This window comes from Arvicanthis niloticus, chromosome 2, assembly GCF_011762505.2.
Source record: "Arvicanthis niloticus isolate mArvNil1 chromosome 2, mArvNil1.pat.X, whole genome shotgun sequence".
NCBI classification, from domain to species: domain Eukaryota; kingdom Metazoa; phylum Chordata; class Mammalia; order Rodentia; family Muridae; genus Arvicanthis; species Arvicanthis niloticus.
Genome location: NC_047659.1, coordinates 53,264,520 through 53,289,568, shown reverse-complemented (window position 1 = coordinate 53,289,568; position 25,049 = coordinate 53,264,520). Strand labels below are relative to the sequence as shown.

The following is a 25,049-nucleotide window of genomic DNA, read 5'->3' as shown; positions in this document are numbered from 1 at the left end:
ACCTGGTCTCTTATATGGATTCCACAGATGGATTAGGTCCTCCTACTTTTGTGAGATGACAGCTTCACTGACTGAGCTATTTCTCCCCAGCTTCTTTTTTCTTTAATCCACAGTAAATAATTTTCTATATCACCATAAATTTTAATAAACATCAACATGAAGAGTTTCAAAACATCTGTTGGATGAGATTTATTTAACGGGATTTGTCCCACTCATCCTTTTAGGTATCTTCAGTTTTCCCCATCATTCATAAAGCTCTGATAAATAGTTTTGGTGTGTCACCCCCCCCCACTCCCCCCCCCCCCCCCCCCGCCACACACACATTTAGTGTTATTTCTACAAGATTGAGTTTGGGATCAAAATTATCCCCTGAGTAACTAAGAAGGGTTATTTTAGGTCTTTGGAGAATATGGTAAGTTCCACTTGGAAACGTTGTAGCAAAGGACGAGGTCCCGAGCCATCGCATCTGTATGAGAACTGCTTCATAACGTGTCCACTCCTGTGGAGCTCGCTCTCTCGAGCTGTTTTAGTGAGCACAAATACTGTGTATATCTGTCCTTTGTCTGCAAAGAATTTGTCTTCAAGTGTATATTTCCTTCTTGGCCATGACCCAGCAAAGGTAGTGGGATCTTTGTCAGCAGTTCAGTCCCATAGCAAACAATAAATACAAATCAGCAGCTTCCAGTCCAGTGCTCTTGGCAAGCAGACACCATACAGGAACCAGCAGCTGCAGTTCTCTCTTGAAAAAACGGCAAAGCTTGCCAACCAGCCTGAGGGGAGGCTGCCGAAGTGGGACCTGGTAAACTGCTTCAGGAACCTCGGGAGTAGTTCATTGGCGAGTTTCTCTCAATGTTGGAGAGCTCAGCAACACTATGCAAGGCTAACCAGTACATGCCTGTTGTTAGTAAAGAATAGTGAGGTAGAGAAAACCAAACCAATGTTCTCCCTCCCACTGTCTGTGGGGTCATATTTATACTCCTTCATCACTTGTCCTTTCATGTGTCTGCTATATCAAAACATCCTTTCACCCATGCCTGCTTCAGGAAAACATTCTTTCAAGTGTGTGTTTGTTTTAGCAAGACATCCTTTCACCTGTGTGCCTCAGAAAACATCATTTGACATAACTGACTTTTCAAATAAACCAGAAGTTTCCACTTCACTGTCCACTGGTGATGTTAGCATATCTAAAACTTACTATATATCCTTCATTATCTGTAAGATGATGTTACTATTTTCCTCACCATAGCAGTCTTTCATGGTACAATAGACAGCACAGATGGTGCCCAGAACATGGTGCTCTCCAGTTAGGACTGAGCATTGAGATGTTCATCAACATGGTAAATTCAACACTATGACAAAGGTCAAAATGGAAAACTATTTAAAGGTACAGTTTGAACCCAAAAGATCTTGGTCTTTAGGGAATCCTCCACATTTACATCTCAATAATGAGTTAAATGCACAAAGGATTAAAAAACTAAGCCTAGAAAAGAAATCAACATTTTTGAAAAAAGTATTAGCACATTTTAGACCATTAAAGGTGGAGCGATATTAAAATTGAAAATGCAGTTCAAAGACGATAAATTATTTTATATTGTGTCAGAGCAAAGAGCCACACAGAGGAACATATGCAAGCAGCCTAATCATTTTGTGATCTAATCAGGGGAGGATTTGGGGGTGCTGTGAAACTCTGCAACCTTCATCTCAAGGCCCAGGGCTGTGCTGGCTTGGCTTTCAGAGGGACAGATACACAGCAAGAGGTACTGTTTTCACTGCAACGCTGTGGCTAGGGTCTGGAAGGAATATTTTTTATAATATTGATCACTTTCAGACATAAAGGATACTACCATTTCAGAGAAGGGACCAGAGTGTCATTGTCTACCACCAATTCCAAGAATACAAGAAAATACATTTTTTTCTTTTAATGAGGAAGGGGTGAAAACAGAATTCAGACATACTCAGGAAGAGTATGTAGACAATGTACTTAAAATGTATATTATATTATACTATATTATATTATATATCACAATGTGTAGATAGAGGGTTCAATTAGTGAACAAAGGATTTATGTGGCCTTTCTCTGTTAAGATCATTGAATTAAAGAAAAAAAAAAGATGAAAAGAAACTGAATCTCCAGTTAAAATAAAATTATAAGCCAAGAGGGCAATTCTTTTTCAAAGAATACTAATGATTCTTACAAAAACAACCCCCAAGACAGGAAGAAAAAGACAACAACTTGGCTCAGGAAGAAAGCTTAAGGTTTAACTTTTTTTTTTTTTTTCTGTCTTCACCTTCTGAATACAGACACTAGAGTCAGATTTAAAAGATAATGCAGTTAGACTCAAAACATGAGAAATACAAACTGACACAGCAGAAATAACTTTAAGTTTCCCATCTAAAACAGACTCCTCCACAGCTGGTTTATTGATTGTTGAAGAGATAAATGTGCAGCTCAAGTTGGAACTTCCGTAGAAAAGCCAACACATTGACCTTAAAGGTCTAACGATGTTTTTACTTTTAAGTAAGTGTATGAGAAAGGGATACTGAAAATTACCTGGTCAATAAAGCCACAACAATGTTTGTTACAATTCATCAGTATCTATCTTGAATGAGCAGAGATCCTTAATTAATGTAAGTAAGGCCTCATGTATGGCCCAGTGGGTCAAAGTACTTGCTACTGAGCCCGAGACCAGAACTCCACCTCTGTCCACCTCTGTAACCTATGGTGGAGGAGACCAACTCCCACAAGTTGCCCTCTGATCTCCACATGCATGGCATTTGCATCTGATCCCCAGTAAATAGAAGTGACTGAATAAAAATAATAGTATAAATTATTTTAAACGAATACTTTCTTTTAGCTCAATATGAGTTAGGGTTTTAAAGAACACAGACTCTAAGACTCAGGTTTCATTAATTTCTCATAAATTGTGGAAACTGAAAGGAAGCAGAAGATCTTCTAGCATTTGCAGGAATGCATTGCTTGTTTCAAAAAGAATAAGAAATTTTTTTCTGAGCCAAATATGAATGACCACAGTTCAGTGAAGTGGAAGTTTCTGGTTGTGTCATATGATGCAGACTCAAGTGGTGTTTTGCTGAGGCAAGAGCCATGGGAGGACACATGATGTTCAGAGAGTATAAATGGGACTCAATGGACAGTGATGGGGTGCTTGCATAGCTTTGTGCAACTCCTCACTGGTCTCTCATCTTCGATGATCTTCACTTTATTGGGAGAAGCACGGCAGAGAACTCCTGACACTCTGGTTGGTCTTTGTGCCTATTTAGTAGAGGCCTGGTGGTTTCTGCTGGATACTGCCCATGTTCCTGATTCCTGTTTGGTGACACTTTTGAATTGGACTGCTGGTATCCTGACAAACAAGATTGGAATAGCCCAAAAGAACTACTACTAAATGGGCCCACATCCCCTTGTCCTATTTACCATCTTTTCTCCCCTACCTTTGAATGGTGGGCTAGAAGGGGGAGTCAAAGCGCTTGAGAGCCCTTATTAAAACAGGTTTTGAAAAATCTAAGCCTGGGGGCTGGAAAGATGGCTCAGCAGTTAAGAGCACTGACTGGTCTTCTAGAGATCCAGAGTTCAATTCCCAGCAACCATATGGTAGCTCACAACCACCGGTAATGGGATCTGATGACCTCATGGGTGTGTCTGAAGACAGCTACAGTGTACTCATATACATAAAATAAATAAATCTTACAAAAAGAGAAAAGTCTAATCCTACAGTCCAGGAACATTGGTTCAGCTTATCTGGATGGCATCTTTCATCATGAAAGTGCTAACTTGAACTTGTACCGTCACAGAAAAAAATAGTCATAAGTTAATGTCTTTATCAAATACATTGGTGGGAGCAGCAGGTAGCCACATTACAGCAACATCAGATAGTCAGATTACAGGACTAGGGGAAACACCTGCCATAGGTTTTAGATGCAATCTGATGACATTCTTAGCTTCCACATGATTGGAAACTAGGAGTGTCAACTCTATTTAGTGATACATTTCAAGACTTTGAGAGTCGAGAGAATGTTAGACCAGATACAGAAGTCAATGGTTAATGACTGTTAAGGGGACTAATGAGAGCCCAAGATAATGTTGGCTTTCTGTCTGCAACATTCCAACTCTCTGTAATGGTGAAGTTTGATTCAGTCAGTTGGTCTGTAGGACCTTACCCTAGGCACGGCCTCTCCTTTTCAGGGCTTGCAAACAAATGTAATTTAGTATCTGACTGAAAATATTCCATACTACAAGCTGTAACCTGATCTAACAGAACCAGGCACATAGATTTTCATTTCTAGGACACTGTAGACTTTATTGCCTAATATGAATATAAACCTCTCATTTTATTTCATTTATTATTAAAACAAATTATAATAAACTCTTGTGGTATCTTTTGAAATCTACAAAATATCTTTTTATTTGTTTTGGTCTTAAGGATAATGCTATAAAGAAGATATTTTTATTCTCCTGTGATGAAGTAGGCCAGAGAGGTGGTTCAGCAGGTAACGGCCCTTGCCGTGACGCCCAGTGACCTGGTGACCTGAATTCAATACCCAGGTGAAAAGAGAGAACTGAGTCCCACAAGTTATCCTCTGACTTCCACACATAATGTGCCATGTACACACACACACACACACACACACACACACACACACACACATGCACACTTTTTTAAAATGTGGATTTTAGAGGGTAATGCTAGTCACATGCATGGTCAGAACTCAAGCCTTCCCTCGTGGGAATTATTATTTTTTCTTCATCTTGAAGAAGTGGTACCATCCCAAGGTAATGAGGCTTCCTAGAGGAGACTGTTGGGAAAGTGAAATAGGATTTATAAAATGCTGTGACGGGTTGCATAGCACCTAGAGAGGCAATGAGGGAAACAAGAAACATGAATGAGACTTCCACCCATCAATCAATGGTTGTCTTGTGCTTTTATGTGATTCCCATGTATCACGGCTTTCCAGAATTGCAGTGTTGCATAGAGACAGGCTACTGTTTTCAGTCACGTGCCATAGAATGGAAGTCCTATGCTGGAAAGCTACAGCTCAAGTTTAGATTCTAGCTTTATCTTCCTCGACAAAGTTCCTTTGGCTTTCAAAGTATACTCCTGTACCCGAGAATGGAGTCTCACTGACGGCTGCAAAGAAATACATAATGTCACCAGGAGCTTGTTTTATAAGATAATGTGCTGTGTGAAAGTTCACCTGTGCTATTGCAACATAATACCATGTGATTTCTAAAGCTTTCAAATCAGTTGATGGCCTGTTGATCACTGGTATCTACTGGGCAGGGGGATTAACAAGATTACCGGAAAGAAGTTAGACTGCATTTAGTATGATTTTCAGAGGATACCTAGGAAGCAGTTACCTCATAAACACAAATTGGGGCAAGACTTAAATGAACCTCTTTCTGCTCTGTTCCTTCCAGGGAGGGGTGTCTCCGTGATGTGCTAGCCTGGTGTGTGACTATCTGGATGCTCCTAGATTAGAGTGGCAGATCTCTCTTGCTGAACACTGGTTTCAAGGAAAGGTCAGGTGGGCCAGAGAACCAGAAGGTCCCCTACAGCACACAGCTCTGGAAAAGCATAGTCAATGCCAACTTTGCATACTTTCAAAGGAAAGCTTAGGTTTAATTTAATTTTCCCTATCCATCTTTCAGTTTCCATGTTTCCACATTGAAGTGTATTTTCTGGGAAGGTGTACCAATTGTTTTTGGGATGTGAGCTTCCAGAAGCCATTATCTTGCCTTGGTTAAGGGACATGAAGGACATAGTTCTTTATCTCTTAAGTCAGAGGTTAAAAAAAATTGAGACTCGTCTGCAAATATTTTATGCTTCTTTCAGCTATTGTTAGGTATTGCAACCCTCAAATTATTTTCTACCATACATCTCAGCTATAAGTGATTAAAAATAGACAGCGAGGAGAGGAGGGTATAGTTGCAGATTGCAGGTCATAAAAACTGCACATCCTGCTAAACTGTGCAAGCCATGGGGAGCACTTCTCATAGGTGCTCAGTCCATAGGGCTTCTTCATTATTTTTCCTCATCCAAGAACAGTCAAAAGTGTTGGGTGGAGGCCTCCAGAAGCACCCTCACCCCCTGCACCTTAGATTGCTAATACTTGGGAGGTTGAGAGTGAGCTAAGGCAACCACACTGCTTTCAACTCTCAACTGCAAGAGCCTGGGATCTGGGTGCTTTGCTCATAGAATTTCCTGCTGCTCTCAGTTTGCCAGAGCTCCATTCTCAGGACTCATAAAATGCTTACTTTCAATATAACCTTCATGGACAGGAAGACATGTTACAGCCATCACTTTAAAAAAGGACTCTACAAACAATTATAGTTCTTCATGTTCTTTTGGGGGTTATGAATTTTGCAGTTTGCCTCCTGTAGTTATTTTGAATAGAGGTAGTAGTAACAAGAAACATACCAGTTTGGGTCTGTCTTTAGTAGAGTGAGCCAGCCCAGCTAGAAAATGTTTGGATTCTAAAAATATAAAGACCATCAGTCAGATTAATGTCCTTTCTCACGCTGGTTACCTCAGGTGCGCTGGCGCCTGCAATGAGCTGACATTCCAAGGTGGATTTAAAAAAAAAAAAAAAAAAAAAAAAAGCAAGCTGCTCCTTCGGAAGGCTCCTTCTAGAATGCAGTATGCATTCGTCAGATCTCAAACCCACCCCGGAAGCAGCACTGGCTTTGGCTGGACTTGAAGATATTTACTCTGGACTCTATGCCAAGACATTAACAGCTGCCGGATTAATTATTTATGGCCTTTATGTCAATCATCTAAGACAAGATCCAAAGAAAAATATTTTAAAGTCGAGTCATCTGGTTTTTTAAAAAAATCATCTTTGCTGCCTACCACAGTTCCCTTGTCATTTGTTACTCTTGAATTTCTTCCCGAAGAAGTCATCTCAGAAGACTGAGCTCTTAAAATTATGTTTCCTTCTCCCCAGTGTTTTCTTTGAAGTGCTCTCCGTCGCAGAAATAAGCGCCCTGGCTCTGTCTACACTATTTTCAGAAGATGGCTTACACCGGGGGAACCCCTGACACGGTTTAGTTTTTGAAACTTCAATCAGCCAGGTCTGGCAGTGGGAGCCCGCAAGCCCCTCCCTTGCGCAAGAGCCTCGCAGGTCCTCTCCCGGCTGCGAAACCCTGGGCCCCCGCGGTGGCTGCTCCGTGTCGCCTGCCAGCCTGGAGCTGCACGCGCGGGCAGAGCCCCATACTTGGTGGCCAGCATCTCCAAGAAGAGTTTCAGTCCGCTCGGCCAATAGGTGACACGTCGGCCCCCGCGCGCGCGAGGTTGGCATCCCGCCTTGGGGAACCCCCCACCCCTCGACCCTTGCTGGAGGCTGAGGGGCGCGTGGGACCCGGTGACCGGGCAGGGTGTGAGGCGGCGCCGCCCCCGGGGCGTCTCTGCGGCGTTCCCCACCCCGGCCGCAGCATCCCGCGCCGAGCGCCTCGCCCGTCCGTCCTCACGCCTGTCCCCGTGGCCCGCGCGGACTCGGGCACACGCCCCTCACCTGGGCGAGGCCGGGCGCGCAGGCGCCGAGCGTGGAGCCCGCGAGCGGCCGCTCAGCCCGCGCTCCTGCTGGGTCGGACAGTTCCGGGGCCCCCGCGGCGCAGAGCTGTCGCCGGCGCCACCGCCCCGGGCTGCCGCAGACCGCGGGAGAGCGTCTGCGCGGAGCTCCAGCGCAGCCCTGGCGGGAGCGCCGCCTCCCAGGCGCCGGCCACATCCCCCCGGCCTCAGGAGCGGCTGCCCCGCGCGCCCGCCGCCCGCCGCCCGCGCGCAGAGGTAAGCCTGGGGCGAGCAGCCCCGCGCCGCGTCCGCGCCTCTCCCCACCGCCTCCGCCCAGGCGAGGGACGGAGTTTGCGCTGCGTCCCGCCGCCCCACTTGTAGAGGCGGCCGCCCGGTCGCTGCCCCGGCCGCAGAGTCCAGGCTGCTCCTAACCCCTCGAGTCAAGGAGTAGGACGTGGAAGCTCGACGGGCAAGGAGTCCCCAGGGTGGGCTCGGAGAAGCCAGGGTAGAAAGGGAGAATATAGATAGACTGGGGACAAGGAGAGCCTCGCAGGGGTCAGTGGCAGTGCCTCTGCCCTCCCGGGAACTCCGGGGGTTTTCAGACTCTCTTTTTGCTAGAGGGAAGTGAATAATTTGGGTACCGAGGTGTGAGGGCAGAATGACGGTGGAAGCTTAGGGTCCCAAGGGCATTCTGCAGAGAAAAGACCCGCAGATAGGTGGATGGTGCGGCTTGAGAGCAGATGCCCAAAGTTTGCACTTGTTGGGAGCTGAGAAGGGCAGCCTGGGTTAGCAAGAGCTGGTGAAGGTGTCAGCTCAGGGTGGGAGGACTCTGCGGGACGGCGGAAGGGAGGAGAGAAACAGGAGGGGGAGGACCATCTGCTTTGCCTCTGCTGTGTGCTGGCCTTGGGATGAGGGGAAGGCTAGACTGAGGTCTCTCATGCTTTGCTTCCTATGGCTCTGGAGGACACTCAGATGGCGAATGTCCTGGGTCCTTCAAGGAAAATAAAACGCCCCCGCCCCCAAGAGCACAAACAATTTTGGAATGATTTCAAAAGTTCCTGGATTTGGAAACACTTTCATCTAGAAAGGAGGTTGGCGGTTCTCTCCAGTTTGATGAGCAGTACACAGAGGCTATTGCAAACTTTGTCACAATGAAGCAATATACAGGCAAAATAGATGCCGAAAGGAGCAAGAACATTTGTGTTGTGGGGTAGACTGGCATCGTCCATACAGCTTAGGAAGGGCCGAGAACTGTGTTTATTAAATGAAAGGCAGTTTTCCAGAAAGTTACGGAGCTGCATCTCAAACATTTAGGCTCCAGATAACTCCTTTCAGCGTTCAGGGTTTGCTTTTGCCTGTTCCCAGAACCCTTCAATCTTATTTTAATGTCATGTGTGCTTTGATATGGGTTGTCCTTTCCTGTCATAGTTGAATGTCCTTAGAATGTAAAATACTGGCTTGTAGGCTTGGCTACGTAAGATATGTGAGGTGAAAATATGTTTAAGTGGTCAGAGAGAGCATTGTTTGTCAGATTTTATATTTTTTCAGTAATCAAGTTTTTGTGGATTTATCGTTTACACCTTTACTTGTCTCTGAAAGTGATCTGAGGAGGTTTAAGGTGAAAGCCACAAATCAAATAAGCTATTCTTGTAAGTCTCCTTGACCTCTCATGGGTGCATTTGTAGTACATGCTTTTGGAAAGGTGAACTCTCCCAAACCGGGGAGCATCGATGCCCTTGCTGGAACAGTGCTGGTGGTATCAGTGTGTTGCAGTATCGTCCCTGAAGTACCTCATTTGCATAATATTATGTTATGGTTACATAGGTAGATCATTTAAAAGGAGCCCAATAAGCATTAGACTCCATTGACATTAAGAAAAAAAAAAAACAATGTTGATAGCTGACAGCATTTTAAAAATATATATATATAGATTCCCAGGACCAAAGAAAACAGCCTGTCTCTTTGAACTGAGGCAGAAAGAAACCAAATGGAGGCATTCCCATCTCAGTCAAATTAGAGACAGAAGTGTGACTGGTGCCTGGCACCCAAGCACAGCAGATAGTGAAAGCCGACATCAGTAGGAAGACGCTTCTTCCAAAGTGGGACTATTGTCTGATGATCGAATGTCCTGGCTCTGGGAGTAGAGAGGATCCATCAAAACAAACAACTCAGAGATGAAAAGCTACATAGAATAATGTTGGGTGCTGCTGGGTACCATAAACAAGATATCCCAACTCTGTTTTTCCTTTTCTTCCATTCTGGCTTTGAAGATGTTAGTGCCCAATGACAGCAATATATATGAATATGATATTATTTATTTTATATTATGTTAAGCTTATATATCATATATATTATAAATACTTTAAAAGAACAGTTAGCTAACATCTCACAGGAGTGACTTCTTGTGAAAAATCTTTGTTCATGGAAACAAAGCAAAATTGTCTTTCTAAGGCTTTCAGGCTTCTACTTAGGACAATCTAAAGGACAATGTTTGTGTGCTGAAATTCCCTGCCTTCTGTTTGCTTGGTTTTATAATTGTTGTCCCCTCTACACACCATTTCATTATTGTGCTATCACCATTTCCTCATTTCTGTCTCTGTTCCCCATGGATCTCAATATGATATATTTTCCCAACCCTATTCTCTCTCCCTCCCCCTCCCCCTCCCCCTCCCCCTCCCCCTCCCTCCCCTTCCCTCCCTCCTCCCTCCCCCTCCCCCCTCCCTCCCTCCCCTTCACTCCCCTCCCTCCCCCATCCCCCTCCCCCTCCCTCCTCCTTTCCTCTCCTCCCTCCCCCTTCCCTCTCCTCCCCCTCCTCTCCTTCCATCCTTCCTCTAGGGGTTTCTCTTGATTTTCTTTGCTTTTTTGGTTATCTTCCTTTTGCACTTTGTAGATTTCATCTGGTCCTTTATTAGTCTAGATCAATTCTTCCCAAAATGACATCTACTTCTGCATTCCTCCTAGGCATCATATTTGCCCTGTGAAGTCTCACTGAAGGCCTCGTTGCTCTCTGTGCCTCAAGTCCACCACCTGCTTTCTAACTCCAAACATAAGCTCTACCCACTGTCTCTCAAATGAGCAGGGGCTCCTTGGTGTCAGTTTTCACTTCTCCCAAGCACCCAGAACCTCCTCCTCCCATCCTGTTGCTTTCCTCATGCCACTCACAAACAGTCCCACCCTTTCCATCTCCACATGGCCTCTTGACAGCCTCACCTTCTTATCCACAGCGTGACTGCCTTCGATCAGTGTCATCTTTATCTAAAAGTTACCACCATGGCTTCTGGACTCACTTGCCATCTCTTGTCTCTCCCATTCCTAGTGAATTTCATGTTTGCTTTTGGAGAATAAGCTGCAGAAAACTTCCTCACTAGTCAACGCATCTGTAATGCCTCAGTAGCAGAAACCTCTGCTGTAAGAGCGAGGTCCTCTGCTAGTAAGCTGCACTCTGGCCCCATTGACTCATTTATTGAGTGAATCTACTCTGTGCTAGCCACAGCCTTGGCCGAGAATCTTAGGAACATCTGTTTATGTTCAGTGATATGCTGAAAAAAAAATACTCAACGTTGGAATCCACTGCTAAAATGGAGTCCTCCATGGTAGAAACAGGGCCCCAGGAATCCCACTGGCTTGGGTCTTCTATGTTTAGTTCTCTGAAGTGCAGTCAGGTGCTTCCTGGCAACAGTCTGACCTGCCCTGTGCTGAAGGCAGTGGCTCTCTCAACACAGCATGTCTCTGCACTGCTCCTCTGTGCTCATGCTGCTCCCTCTGCCCGGAGCAGACCTCTCCTCTCCCTGTCACCATGTCCACCTGTCTGAGAGTCATGTTTCTTGATCTCCCTTTGAACTACAGCCTGACTCCACCAAGCTCAGTTACCTTCGATTTCACTTCTCGGAAGTGAAGTCTGTTATGTGTTTTCTGCGCTGTCCTCAAGGGCACCCTGGTTCTCAAGGGCACCTAGCCCAACCTTAGTCCTTTGCTTTCTGAAATACCTAGCCAGCCCAGGTCCTGGCCTCTCATGGCACATCAATAGATAAATTAACTAGTTGGATTACGTTCTTCCTGGTTCTGTAGTCTCACCTTATATAACAGATATTATTTAAACACTTCAGTTTGGTTCTTATAGAAGAGCCTGTGCTTCATAAACTTGAATATGCACATAAACCATTCAAAAAACGTTATTAAATGCAGATTGTGGTTGAGCAGGGACTTGGATGAGGCCCATGATTCTGCATCTGTAAAATACTCCCAGGTAGTGTGGAGGAAGCCGTTCCTAAAATGTTCAGCGGGAGGGCAAGAGGTGATGCTAGGCAGGCTTTGGGGTTTCTCGCAGCGACTAGTGCTCTTCTTGGTGACTGCACTGCAGTTTGTGCTTGCTTTGTACTTCCTATTAGGAAAGTACATGGTGCTGATAGTTCCAAAGGCTGGGTGGAGGGGTGGGCATTTCCCTGTGTCGGCCCTGTGATTTTCCTGCAACATTATTGCAATTGGATTTGACCCCATTGCATTTTTCTCCAGCCAAATAATAGTGCTTTGTTATGCACTGCTCATTTTCCCGGTATTGCACATTCTGGCTCTGGCTCTTTCTTACTCTGCTCCCATTTTTATCCTGCTCTCGTCTTTATGCACATGCTTTCCCTCCTGCTACCACCCCACCATCCCTTGAAATTCTCTTTGGGTGCCTCAACTAACTCTCTACCCCACCCATTTTTTTTCTACCATGTTCAGAGTTTTTCAGGACACAGGAGACTCAATCTCTCCTCTTTCTACTTTGGTTGCTAATGTGAGACTCAAGAGAGAACTGTCCTCCATCACCTGTCAGTAGATGATGTGGGCCACCAAGCTTCTTGGGTCTGCTTCAGGACCAAGACAGATACCATGAGGAATCTTTCTTCCCTTCCGGGTGGAAATCACATGCTGAGATGGGCAAAGAAATGAGGCTTGCTGCTCTGCTCAAGCTGGTGTGTGTCTCTGCCTTTGTTCTTGCATCCTGGTCCTGTTCCAGCTAAATAACCAGAACTTCTATTGTTGGAAGCAACTCATTGCTTTCTTAAAAACCTTTTTATTTATTTTTTATTTTTTTTATTTTAAATTGGTATCTGAATCTAGGTCCTCCCTCAGGCTAAGCAAGTGCTCTACTGCTGAGCCCCTTTTAATTTTTAAAATGTTATTATTTTTATTACATTTAATTAATGTATTGTGTATATGCGTGTATACATGCTCACACTTGTGCATATGGATGGCATATGGAGAGCAACTTGTAGAAATGGTTTCTCTTCTTCCTTTCCACCACATGGGTCGCACAGATCAAATTCAGAGTTCCAGGTTTGGCAGCAGACACCTTTTACCCATTTTACTTTTATTAATTAATTAATTAATTAATTAATTTAGTTTTTGTTTTGAGACAGGGTCCCACTAAGCTTCTTCATAGATTGGTCTTGAACTTGGAATCCTCCTGCCTCATCCTCTCAGATAGCTGGCATTACTAGACTTAACATACTTGTATTTCTTCAGAAATGGCTTGCTCCCTGGATTTCCAGTTCAGGGTTAGTAGTCCTAAGGTACACACTAAAAATCACTTCAAGGAACTAAAACAATAAAAATAATGATAAATATTTAAAAAAAATTCTACCAAGTGATTCTAGTCCACAGCCCAAGTGGAAAGCTACAGCTTCTGGGGGATGGGGGTGTGAGATGGGTATAACGTGGTGACTGAGTATACATAGTATTTTTCTAAGGCAAACTCTGACCTTCAGGTCATCAGCCAGGCGAGTGTTGGGAGGAGTTACTTCGGTTCGCTGGGTCTTTGATTTCTTTATGGTGAGGTGAGTTGACTTGGTCATGGTGGACCATATGTGAGATGCTGTCTGCTGTGATGCTGCTCTAGAGGCAGGTGCCACTCCATTCTGGGAAAGGCAGAGACTGTTCACCCTGCCAATCACAGGGCTGCAGCTTGAAGGCCCTGATCCACCAAGGGTTTGCCTAGTCAACATTTTCCTCTCTCCCTGTTCAGCTTCAAGAGTTTCAGCCCAGTGTGATCAGTTTGAAAAGAAATTTATGAGTGTATTTCTCAGAAGGCAATGAAAAAATAGGGAAGGCATATATACTAATAAAAATTCAACCACCCTTTGGTATTTGATTCATTTGGTGCCACATCAACTCTATGATCTCATAAATAGCAGAGATAGATTAAAATACTTATAAACTGATACAGAAGGATGGCTAGACTTTTTTTTACCTACTTTTTGAAAAATGACTTAGCTCTTTAATAAAGACAGTTCTATCATCAACAAATAAAAAGGATTGAAATTCATGGACCTGAGAGAGCATTTTATTTTGGTAATAAATATGAATGTGCAAAGCATTTACATTTCTGTGTTTATAATTGGAAATGGAATTTAAAAATAAAAACAGCATACATGGGCTAACGCCAATCAAAGTTTCTCTTTTTTGGCTGGGGTTCTGAATAGCCATTATGCTATTATGTTATCATTGTATCAGCAAAACAAAGATTGGACAGATGGACAGAACCAATAGTTACTGGGGCTGATATTCCACTATTCATACATCTGAAAATAAATAATAAAGGTAAAATACATAATAAAAATAAATAATATCTCAGGGGTCCTGGTAGGGGTAGCAGAATGTGATTATCAGCGATATGATGTGACCATTATTATATCAGGGATGCTATATGACCATTATTTTATCAGGGATGCTATATGACCATTATTTTATCAGGGATGCTATATGACCATTATTACTAGGGATGCCATTTGACCATGACTATCAGGGTTGCTGTATGATACCTTTATCAACTGAAATACAAAATTTCATTCTAGTTTACTTTTTAGTCAGGAAGAATGTTTTCAGTTAAGTTTGTACTAACAGCCCAGTGTTTATTTTCCACATTGTGGTGTATAGGTTTTTAAATAACACAAGAAGATACGATGGAATGTTAAAAATACATTGAGCTACACTGAAGACTCTTGTGAGAAGCAGTGAGCACATTCTTCTAAGTCTTTAGTTCCATTAACTAGTGTAAAATTCTACAGAGAGCTGTGATGTTTGAAGTGTGTTCTCTAAGTGGTTTGTCTCATGCTTAGCCTATTAAGTAAGGTTTTTATACACTCATAGCCTAGACACTTGGTCAGCTTACACTGATTTCCAAATAGGGCTCAAAGTCTAATTCCTTTCAGTCTTAGCAGATTGCTGTTTCTATGACACATCAGAAAAGGGTGTGGAAATGGCCTTAAGTCATTCAGATGACCAGTAAGTCATGGTGTCTTTAGGGTTAAAAGTGACATTTGCACAAAATTCCCTTTGGTCAATAGAAAAACGAAAGATCAAAAATTTAGAATACTTAAAACCAGAGCTTAAGGACATCAAGCAGTGCAGGTAATGACAGATAATGCTTAATAGTGTTAACACTAGATTCTAAACTTTATATTGTAAGTCTGTGTGTGTGTGTGTATGCACTTAGGTGTGATAGCTTGGGAGTGGGGAAACGTCCTCATAGACTTTGCGGAGGAATTACCTTATATGCTATGGAAATCTAATGTTTAGAATAATGACAAAAATCATGAGCTCCCATTGTTTAGAATATATATATATATATATATATATATATATATATATATGTATGTATATATATATATTCATATATATATATGTGATGAGGCATTTTGATTTTAAATGCAGATGTTTTTATGTAAGTCAGTTGATTATTTTATGTGCTGGAATCCTGGAAAAGCACTCAATCCTTATTTTGGTGGCCCTGCTGAAGATGGGAGATAGAGTAGCCCAAAGATTGGATTTAAAGTCTGGAATCTGACTTTGTGAATGCAACTTCTAGCAGTTTCATTCATTAGTGGTGTGACATTAACTTAATATTGCTTAACCTTTTTATGACTTTAATTTCCCAAATCTAAGAAACAATGAAAAATACTTTCATGGAATTATTTTTAGATAATACAACATAACGTACTTAGTGAACATAATGTACTTAGCAAAGTCCTTGGCACCTGTAGTATTCATCAAGGTTGTCACAACTGTCCGTCATGAGGCTTACTGTTAATATCTGGTACCGTGTGGGTACTCTGACTTCTTTGCAAAAAGAACTGTTACAACCCTGAAGGTTTGAGCTTCAGATTGAAACTCACTTGGTATTTTGCAATGATGTGTGGTTTTTAATCTAAGTTTTTATTTTTATATTTTCTTTATTCTCTCATGCAATACATCTGACTGTTACGCCATGATGTCCTTTTGTATTTTCTCATCTACTTTTCCTTGTTTACTTGAGAAGAACAGTGAAATGGGAGCCTTAAGAGAGGAGGAATTGTAAGCATTGTATGGACTCTTGAGACTGTGTAGCCATGTAAAGACCCAGGAGTTTGTTTGTTTGTTTTTCTAATACAGATGAGTTAAATCAACTGGCTAAACTGGCTAGTGTCTGCATGACCATGCTTTCCTCCATTAGTTCCTAGGAGAACACATGGGATGTTGGAAGTGACTGGAATCAGGAGTGGTCCAGTAATAGCTTATGTCACTAGGGTCTGTGTATCTAGGGCGAGGGCACATCTACTTTAGGAGTGTTTTCTTCCAAGGAAAGTGACTTTAGATGGATGGACATCCAAGTCCTCCTGGGGATAGCAGCATTTATATTAAAATATTGATTTTATTTGTTGTAGTAGTTTAGAAAGCAAGATAAATGACAAGAGAAAAATATAATTGGTGAACTACATGAAGAATTTCCAGAGCCTAAATTCATATACCTCATATCCCTCCTATGATTCTTAATAGTCAATTTCACTTTCATAAGGAGGGTGAGAAAGGGGTTCTGTATATAGATAGCCCAGGCTGTTCTGAAACTCACTCTGTAGGCTAGGCTGGCCTTGAACTTGCAGAGATCAGCCTGCCTCTGCCTTCTGAGTGCTGGAAGTAAAGACACATGGCTTTAGTATTTATTCACTTTGGAAGGCTATGCCAACTAGTTTCTCATTGCTGAGGGAAAATATTTGAGCTAAAACTTACAAGGAAGAAGTGTGTGTGTGTGTGTGTGTGTGTGTGTGCATGCGTGCTGTGGGTTACCACTGTTGCTTTGGGGATTGTGATGAGGACCAACACCATGATGAGGAACGTGTACTAGGGCATAGCTGCTCTTCTCATGGTATCTGCAAAGCAAAAGAGAGAGGAGGCCAGGATCTAACGCCTCCTTCTAATATTACCCCTGCAATAATGTCATTTTCTAACCACAGGTGGAGAACCAGTTTAACACAGTGCACCTTGGGGATGTTTAAGATCCAGGCCACAGCAGGGGCTTCGCCTCATCAGGTTGGAGGAGCACCTATGCTACTCTTGGAGATTTATACCGGTTCTCAGCTAGGGATGCTTGTTGGGATTATTTATGGTTCTGAGTGAAAGACAAGGAAAAACACAGCCTTGTCAGACCACACTGTCCTCACTTTGTCCCAAGACCCAGCCATGCCGGGCCTTTCCTGTGTGAATTCTGGCAAGCAGACTTTGCTCCATCATTAGCTGCCTTTATGGTTTTAGCCCGTTTCAATTCCCTCAGCCAGTGTATACTGCTGGCTGTGTGCTGTGCCTCAGTGTTGCTGTAAGCATCACTTACTGGGTGTTGGGATTCTAGGATCCAATCTGAGGAGGTTGTTCAGTCAGTACTGTGCTTGCAATACAAGCATAAGGATCAGAGTCGAGTCCTCTAGGTTGAACATGGAGACTCTGGATGCAGTGGTGAGTGCTGAGGTCTCTGGGATTTGCGGCTTGATGGACAGCAGGTCTAGCTTAATTGCTAAGCTTGAGGTTCAATATAAGACCTTGTCTCAACAAATAAGGTGAAGAGCGATGAAGGAAGACACCTATAGCCTCCATACATATGTTTATACATGTGCATGCCCTTCACTCAGCCCCGTGCACACAGCTACTCACACCCATGATGAACAAGTACATTGCCTGTCTGTGTCTCTCCTCTCAAAAAACTCAAGAAGAAAAGAAAAGCACAAAACCTTCAAACCCTCACTAAAACCAAACGGAGTTCATAAGAGTTGATGTCGTGGAGCCAGTTAAGCATGCCTGTGTTTGGTTTGCTCTCAGTACTATTTGGAATTTGGGCTTTGGTGACTATATGGGCTTCAGTGGCAGGGACAGACACCACCAGGACTATCCAATGCTAGCAGGGTCTCTTCCTTCCCATGTTTGTAGGCTTTCTCTTCTCAGCATCCTGGGAACAGCCGTTTGTTCTGTCTTTGTGGTTTTTGCAGAGGGAAATAATGCTCTCCTTTCTCTTCGGCTTCTCCCCGTGTTCCCTTTCCAGAGCTGCTAAGTAGCTACCACAGTAACTGCCAAGGGTCCAGATGTGACGGTGTGCAAACTGCTGCTGTCCTAGCAGAGACACCTGTAAGTCCGTCAGGTCCTTGGAGAGTTTCTTGCTGTGTAGGACTTACATAAGCAAGGTTTACATTTGCTGAGCATTCAGTAGGCTCTCAGATATGGTGTCTTTCTCTTGTGCTACAGTAGAGAAGGAATAATAGGACCTGCTCTGGGCTGGTGTTGGCAGAGGGGAATCAATCATCTCTTTAGGAACAGCTGATCATTGAGATCTTGTTTCTGAAAGATCAAAAACTGTAGCAAAGAACTGTTTGGGCCGTGTAACAGTTCTCCTGGGTCTTCAGCGTGTGCATTTCAGTATATCCATTTACAATTCAAATAGCAGAATTGCTTATGTTGATGTATGTATTTAATAATCAGCCCAAGTGATACTGGTCAGTAATAGTTAAATTTCAGCTCCCACTCTGATCAATATTTCAAAACCCAACAGTCCTGTTTTGTTTAGTTAGCTCTCACTCTGTTTTCAGAGGCAGGAGGCATCATAGGTCTGTCTATAGAGTAGCATTTCTTTGTTCTAGGGTCATTGTGTGATTGAGTCCTGCATTCAATCTGCCTCATGTCTCCCCGATGTCACCTTCTTTCCTCCACTGTTCGGGAAGGCTCACTGGTAACTGAAGGGTAATTTGGTAAATATGGATGATTAGCAGAATGCTGGATGTCCCCTGGAAAAGATAGATCCAAGGTGGAGAAGAATCATTCAGGCTATAACATCAAACCTTACAGATCTCAAGAGGCATATTACTGATCACCTGGCAAGCTTATTTTCTAATATTAAGGGGAAAAATGTAAACAGAAACATCTGAACTGCTCCATAGGAGTAATTATGCAGGTGGCTTGAGGACACCGCTGCAGGATGGGGTTTTAATAGTCTACAGAGCCTGTGTCTAATTGGGAAGGTCATGGAACTTGCAGGGCCTCTCTGGCTCACCCACTTCTTCATCCCTTTCAAGCTTTATGAGGACCAGGCACATTGGGGTCAGAACTCCTTAAGGGAAGAAGCCGTTCCAAACAGCTCAGTTTGATGAAGGACAGGATGGAATTTCTGTGAACCTCCCAAATCCTCATGGCCGCTATCTCTTAACCCGATTCAGGGAGAGGACTGGCACAAGCCCCACCATCTGTGTCACATAAGAAGGCTTTGAACAGGCATGGCAGTTGCCCGACAACCCTGAAAGGATGGCATGTGGAGACGGAAGTAGATTCATTTTCTGAAACTCCAGCAGGCACGACCAGATTCAGTGGGCAGGAATATAGGGAGACAGATTTCAACTCAATACAAGAAAGTACTTTCTAATGATTCCAACTTTCCAATAACAGCCTGTCTGCCTTGAAGTTTCACATTCCCTTGAGCTGAACAGTGAAAGTCAGCAGTGTGTGGATCAGTCACCAGAAACCAGAAGCAGGATGGAAGGAGTTCCAGAACCGAGTGGAAACTTAGCTGAGCTGGCCTCTGTGATCCATCCCCTTGGCATAATTGTTCATTTGCATAGTGGTTATAGACAGGGGCAGGAGGATGTAAGAGAGAAAGCAGGCGCTGTTTCTAGATTCCTTAAAACAAGAATGAATGGCCACGCCTTCCCTCAGTTCTGAGCACATGGCACTTCCTTAGCACTTGTGCCTTTGCATCGTGTGGTCTCATCTTGGAACCCAACAGTGCAGATTCCAGGCTGTTATTCGTTAGCCAGAATCCCACAAGTGATTTCTGCCCTGCTCACAAGCTCAAGATTTGTGGGACCATTCCCAGGCTGTAAGCAGGCCACCTTGCTTACATGCCCTTGAGAATCCTTGCGTGGTTCATACCACTTTCTCTGCTTCTCATATGCTGTTTGCAATATTAGACCACAAAAGGCTTTGTCTTCGTTGGTAAACCACTCATTTTCCACTCCTAAACGAAATACCTGGGATGAGTTTTATCCTCCAGGTAAGGAAGCAAAATGCTGCAATATTCTGTTTCTGACTCTAACACTAGTCACATCCTAATTACCTCTCCCATACAGTCTATCTCTGGGAGACAGGGAAAGACTGAGAAGGGAATGAGGCCTGAATTATACTCCACCTCAAATAGGGGAGATACCTGTGTGGAACACCTTTGGTTTTCCCATGGATCTGTTGCCCTCTGGGACCCTGGTGATAGGCTGGGCTATGTTTTCGGTTGCCATGACTTCAGAATTTTCCAAGAAGACAGGATGATGCTGACAAGAGACTCAGTCCTGGGCAGAGGGGTCTGGGAAGTGCAATGGGAAAGATCTGTTCTTTGTGGTCTGACTCATCCAGATGAGGTTCCTGCTGCATGGCCCTGATAGCTTACAAACACCACGAAGCAGAAGACTCCTCTGGGGTAACATCAAGGTGTCATGTATCTAGTAGGATTGGAGACTCAGTGAGGTACTCTATAGGGAATGTTTATCCTGGGCCAAATACAAAATGAACAACTGAGAAATGGTTGCTGCGAATACTTGGAAATTCCCCTTTCTTTCCTTCTCTTCTCTCCAACACCTGGAAGACACACACAAGTCTCGAGGAAGCTTCCTTGGCTCATGCCAAGTCCACTATTGTTGAAGGTCATTCATCCTCCATCTTGAATTGCTTGAGGAAAGCAGGATCCCATTTTCTGATGCATGCTGCTCCTGCACGGGCAGTGAGACGAACCCATTTCCCAGTGGCCGGGGAATATATTTATTCTTGCATTTGTGTAGAAGACATAAATGGCACTGCAGACACAGGAAGTGGGGGTAGGATTGTATCTTGATATCGTATAATGTATCACACCCATATCAGGATTCCTTTATTTGCCAAAGCTTTGACGGAGCGATGGTGACACAGCAGCTCATAGACACCTTATAAAAATTTATGAAGTTTGGGTTGTAAGGAACACACTGCACATACAGAGCAATCACATTTCTTATTAAAATAATTCCATCCCTAGGCCCATTGTCTCCATATCACCCATAATAGAAGTTCATTCTATGGCTAGACACCTCGCCAGCTTGTAAACTTTATATGGGCTTTTGGCAAAGGCTGATAGTTTTATGAGATATGATTTTCTCATCTTACCAAATTAGATTATTTGAGACAGGTCCCTGGATATAAAAATTCCCGTCTTGAGTAAACCAGTACCTCGGAGACTCTGAGCTTCCTGATAGCAGAGTGGAAATGGAGCATAATAAGTCAGCCCCAAGCCCATTTCTCTCCACACCGCTCCTTCAGTCATCCTCTATGTGGTTCCCAAGACCACTTTCCCACCTTCAGTCAGTCTGCATCTAGGTTGGCTCATCACATGTGCGATTCCTCTTCCACCAGTGGACGAGCTCTTACCTATGGCATGCTTTTCTGCTCATGCAGTCTTTCTAGAACTATGTGGCGTTGTCCAGGCCTGCTGATGATCATATGGCAAAGTCTAGGCTAATGAGAATGTGGTGAGCTTGTTGCAAAAGCATACTGTTAAGAAGGTACTTAATTTAGTATGGGTTAGAACAGATATCCCCTCCCTGTACACAAATAGAGGCCAACTGAGTAAGTCAAGAGTCCTTTCTCGGACCACCTCTGAGAGGTCACTCAGAGGAGTGAGCTGATGGGAAGGTCTCTGTATTCCATCTCTTCTGCTTCTTCTATGAGAAATGCTTCTTCACAGTATCTCCTTGTCAACACTTCTTTGATCCACGGGTACCACCATCTGCTGGCGCAGAGCCAAGAGTAGCTGCAAGGGACTTGTGATGACTTGCAAGGGACGTGGAAGGCAAAACCAAACCAAACCAAACCAAACCAAACCAAACCAAACCAAACCAAACCAAACCTTAAGAAGATTTCTTCCAAGATGGAGCTGAAGAGGTGACACTGCACTGGGAATTAGATGCATAGTTTGCAATCCTGTTTTCACCCTCTATTATTCGTGTGATGTTGGATAATTTTTCTGTACTTCCATTTGATTTTGTTATGTACAAAACAAGCAATAGGGTTAGTTACTCTTAATGAAAATCTCCAACTGAAGCAACATGCACTGGGCCCATATGTGTCTGCACCAGGTCTTCTGCATATGTTCTATAGCTTTCAGTTGCTACTTTTTTCGAATGGACTCCTGAATGTGTAAATAAGTGGGTCTCTGATTCTCATGCCTGCTGTCCGGGCTCTTCTATTTTTCTGTTGGCTTGGCTTGTCCAACTTCTTTATAATGGCTTACATTTTATCTTATGTTATTTCCTCGTGTTTTGTGTTATCCCCTAGAAGCTTGTCCTTTTCTAATGAGAGATGGAAGGGGAGTAGATTTGGATGGGAGAGGAGATGTGGATGAACAGGGAGGAGTAGAGGTAGGGAAAACTGTATTCAGATTAAATTGTATATGAAAAGAATCTCTACTTTAATAAAAGGGGGAAAAGAGAAAACTATAAACTGTTAAGTGTGTAGACATGGAAAAGCACCCTCTCTTCCTCTGCACAGTCCTATTTAAGAAGTAGATGTCTTGAAAATCAGCCAATGGAATCTGAGCCTGAGAGAGGTCTGCTCTCAAGGTGATTGCCCTGCTACTCTGAGCTCTAGCTGGGGGACTTGCAGAAACATCTCTGTGTAGAAAGCCAGATTATGGGTCATGACTTGGCTAGAGCAGACACCTGGAACAGTGACTTACTGGAGAATGTAATGGCTTCCTGGAGAACATAAAAGTAGAGTCAAGCAGGGTCCAAGGTGGACAGCTGAAGCACTCATTTCATTGTGTGTAGGAGAGAGGTAATAATTTCAACCTTCAGTTGTTTTAAGGATGGTTAATTGAATAGTTGGCTAAATCTCTCTCTCTCTCTCTCTCTCTCTCTCTCTCTCTCTCTCTCTCTCTCTGTATGTGTGTGTGTATGTGTAAAAGCATGCATGCTATGTGTCAGGTATCCACACTTAGGTGGATATGCATGTCTGAATGAATGCATGTGCAGGCCAGAGGAGGATGCTGAGTATCTTTAGTTTTCTTCACTTCAAATTTGGAGATAGTGTCTCTCACTGAACTATACAGTTCAGCATTTTGGCTGGGCTAGCTGGCCTCCAGTCTTCCTGGATTCAGCTGTCTGCACATCCCAGTGCTGGGATTGCAGACATGTGTAACCTTGCCTTGCTTTTACATGGGTGCTGGGGCTTCAAGCTCAGTTCTCTTTGCTCGCACCTCAAGTGATCTTGACCACTGAGCATCTCCAAAGCCCTTATTAAACATTTTCAGGTTGTTTTCACCTGCATTTATTCATTCCTATGCTTTCAGTTCCCTTAATATGGCTGGTGACGACCTTTATTTCTTGTCTATCTATGGAAAGGAAGAGTTCTCCATTAGAGTTCTGAGAAGAAATATCCCATGCCCAGAGCCACACAGCTCCACAGCAAAAGCTGCTGTCTCACGGAAGCAGCTAGGAGCCTAGCAGCTTAGGGTAGGCTCATGGACCAACAGAATTTCACTTAACATCTCAAACTTCTTGGGTCAGAATCTCCACTTTGACCCTCGAGATGGTTCATCTAGACACTGGCTTCTGAGGAATAGTGATTTTGAGGAGCCCAGTACCTCTGCTGAAAACTCTCTCATGTGTCGTTGGCGTAAGGTAAGCCCTTCTGAGTTCATTGAAAGGAGTTGAAAAATACGCTCAAGGGGCCACAGAACAGTTTCTTGGGTTATACACAGAAAACAAAATCAGAGAATGTTTGTACTTTTCCCCACAGTAACAGAAAGCGCTGTTTAGAACACTCATTAGATAAGCAGGCTGGAGGATGCATTTCTCACCTCAAGGCTTCATCATTTAGCTCCTTCAGAACTCTCTTTGAATGTCCCCACCTCATATCAACAGATTCTCACTTGAAAATATGCAAATGTATCAGGGCAAGCAGGGAACATACCTTGCAGATATCCAAGTGCCTAAAACAATTTGAATTACATTTTGGAATTCAGTTTCTGACACAGCTTTAGACAAGAGAACTGCATGACCACAATCTGTTGATCTCAATTCTAAAATAGCCATTCCAGATGTTTTGTAAGAATATGTTTTTGAGATATAAACTTAACTGAATAGCATCAAATTTTGAACATAAAAATTCCTTAATTACCGATTATTTTTGCAGTTAGCAAGTCGGGAGCTCATTTTCCATGTCTTCTAAAGGTATCTTGTTGTCCCCTATTTTGTCTGAGCACAACAGAGGAAAAGATGTAATCTCGGATGAGAATATGTGAGACATTATCTTTTATTGTCTTTCAGAAGAGCAAGTTGACTTTGAAAAAGTTCCACTAGCCAACAGCTTGACAACTCGTGATATTGCTAAGATAACTGAGTGGACCAGGGACTATAGCGATTCATTTTGCTCTGAGAGTACCCAATACCATGGCATAAATAAGGGCCAGCAGATAAAGTTCTTGCATTTCTTTGGCGGTATCTGGGATCCTCTAGTGATGACTCTCATGTGAGTCGGGAGAGGCCATGTGTGCACATGTTGTTCTGCACAAGCCAGGACAATGGACCACGAGCAGCAAATCCTCAGGAACATGGCATAATCAACTAGGATGCATGTGATCCAGATACACCTTTGATGGGGAAGAAAATGTATCATGCCCCTTGGATGATGGCTTGATCTTTGATCTCTGGTCCCATCAATTTAGTGGCACTTGCTCTCAGGTTTATAGGTAAAATAACATTTTTATTGTGTCTGAGTACCCTCAGTCCAACTGCTTCACTAACCATAGCCTACTTCTGGTTGCAAATTTTTATTTCTTGAGGCTGGCTTTATATTATGCCACATTGTGTACCACTGGATTAATATTTGTTTCTATTTTATTGCTCCCTTGTCTTCCCTCAGATCATACTGTTTACCAAAAAAGGGAGCCAGAACAGGCTGTATGTTTAAGTAAATGTTTCAATGGTTTTCTGTAGGGTATACTATTTAGAAAATATTTTAGAATGCACACACTGATCCATTCTTAGGAACATGAAATACACATAATATTGGTAAATTGTGCTGTGCTGTTTCAGGCCACTGATAAGTTGGCTCTGGAAGCAGGCTTGGCTCCCCCATTTCAGACTCAGATATATTTGTCTCAAAGTGTCTTCCTAACTAAAAAAAAAAAAAAAAAAAAAAAAAAAAAAAAAAGGGAGGGAAGGGAATAGCAAAACATGC

The 25,049-nt window shown here is 43.2% G+C and overlaps 1 protein-coding gene across 1 annotated transcript in view; it reads left to right on the top strand.

The window, feature by feature from the left end:
• Positions 1 to 6,520: 6,520 nt before the first annotated feature.
• The window catches only part of LOC143441226 (uncharacterized), a 90,554-nt gene continuing 72,025 nt past the window's right edge, over positions 6,521 to 25,049 (top strand). Inside the window, exons 1-2 of the mRNA XM_076928310.1 lie at positions 6,521 to 6,548; positions 7,084 to 7,799. Coding sequence (XP_076784425.1) covers positions 6,521 to 6,548; positions 7,084 to 7,799 — 744 coding nt within the window. The remainder of the gene's footprint in view (positions 6,549 to 7,083; positions 7,800 to 25,049) is intronic.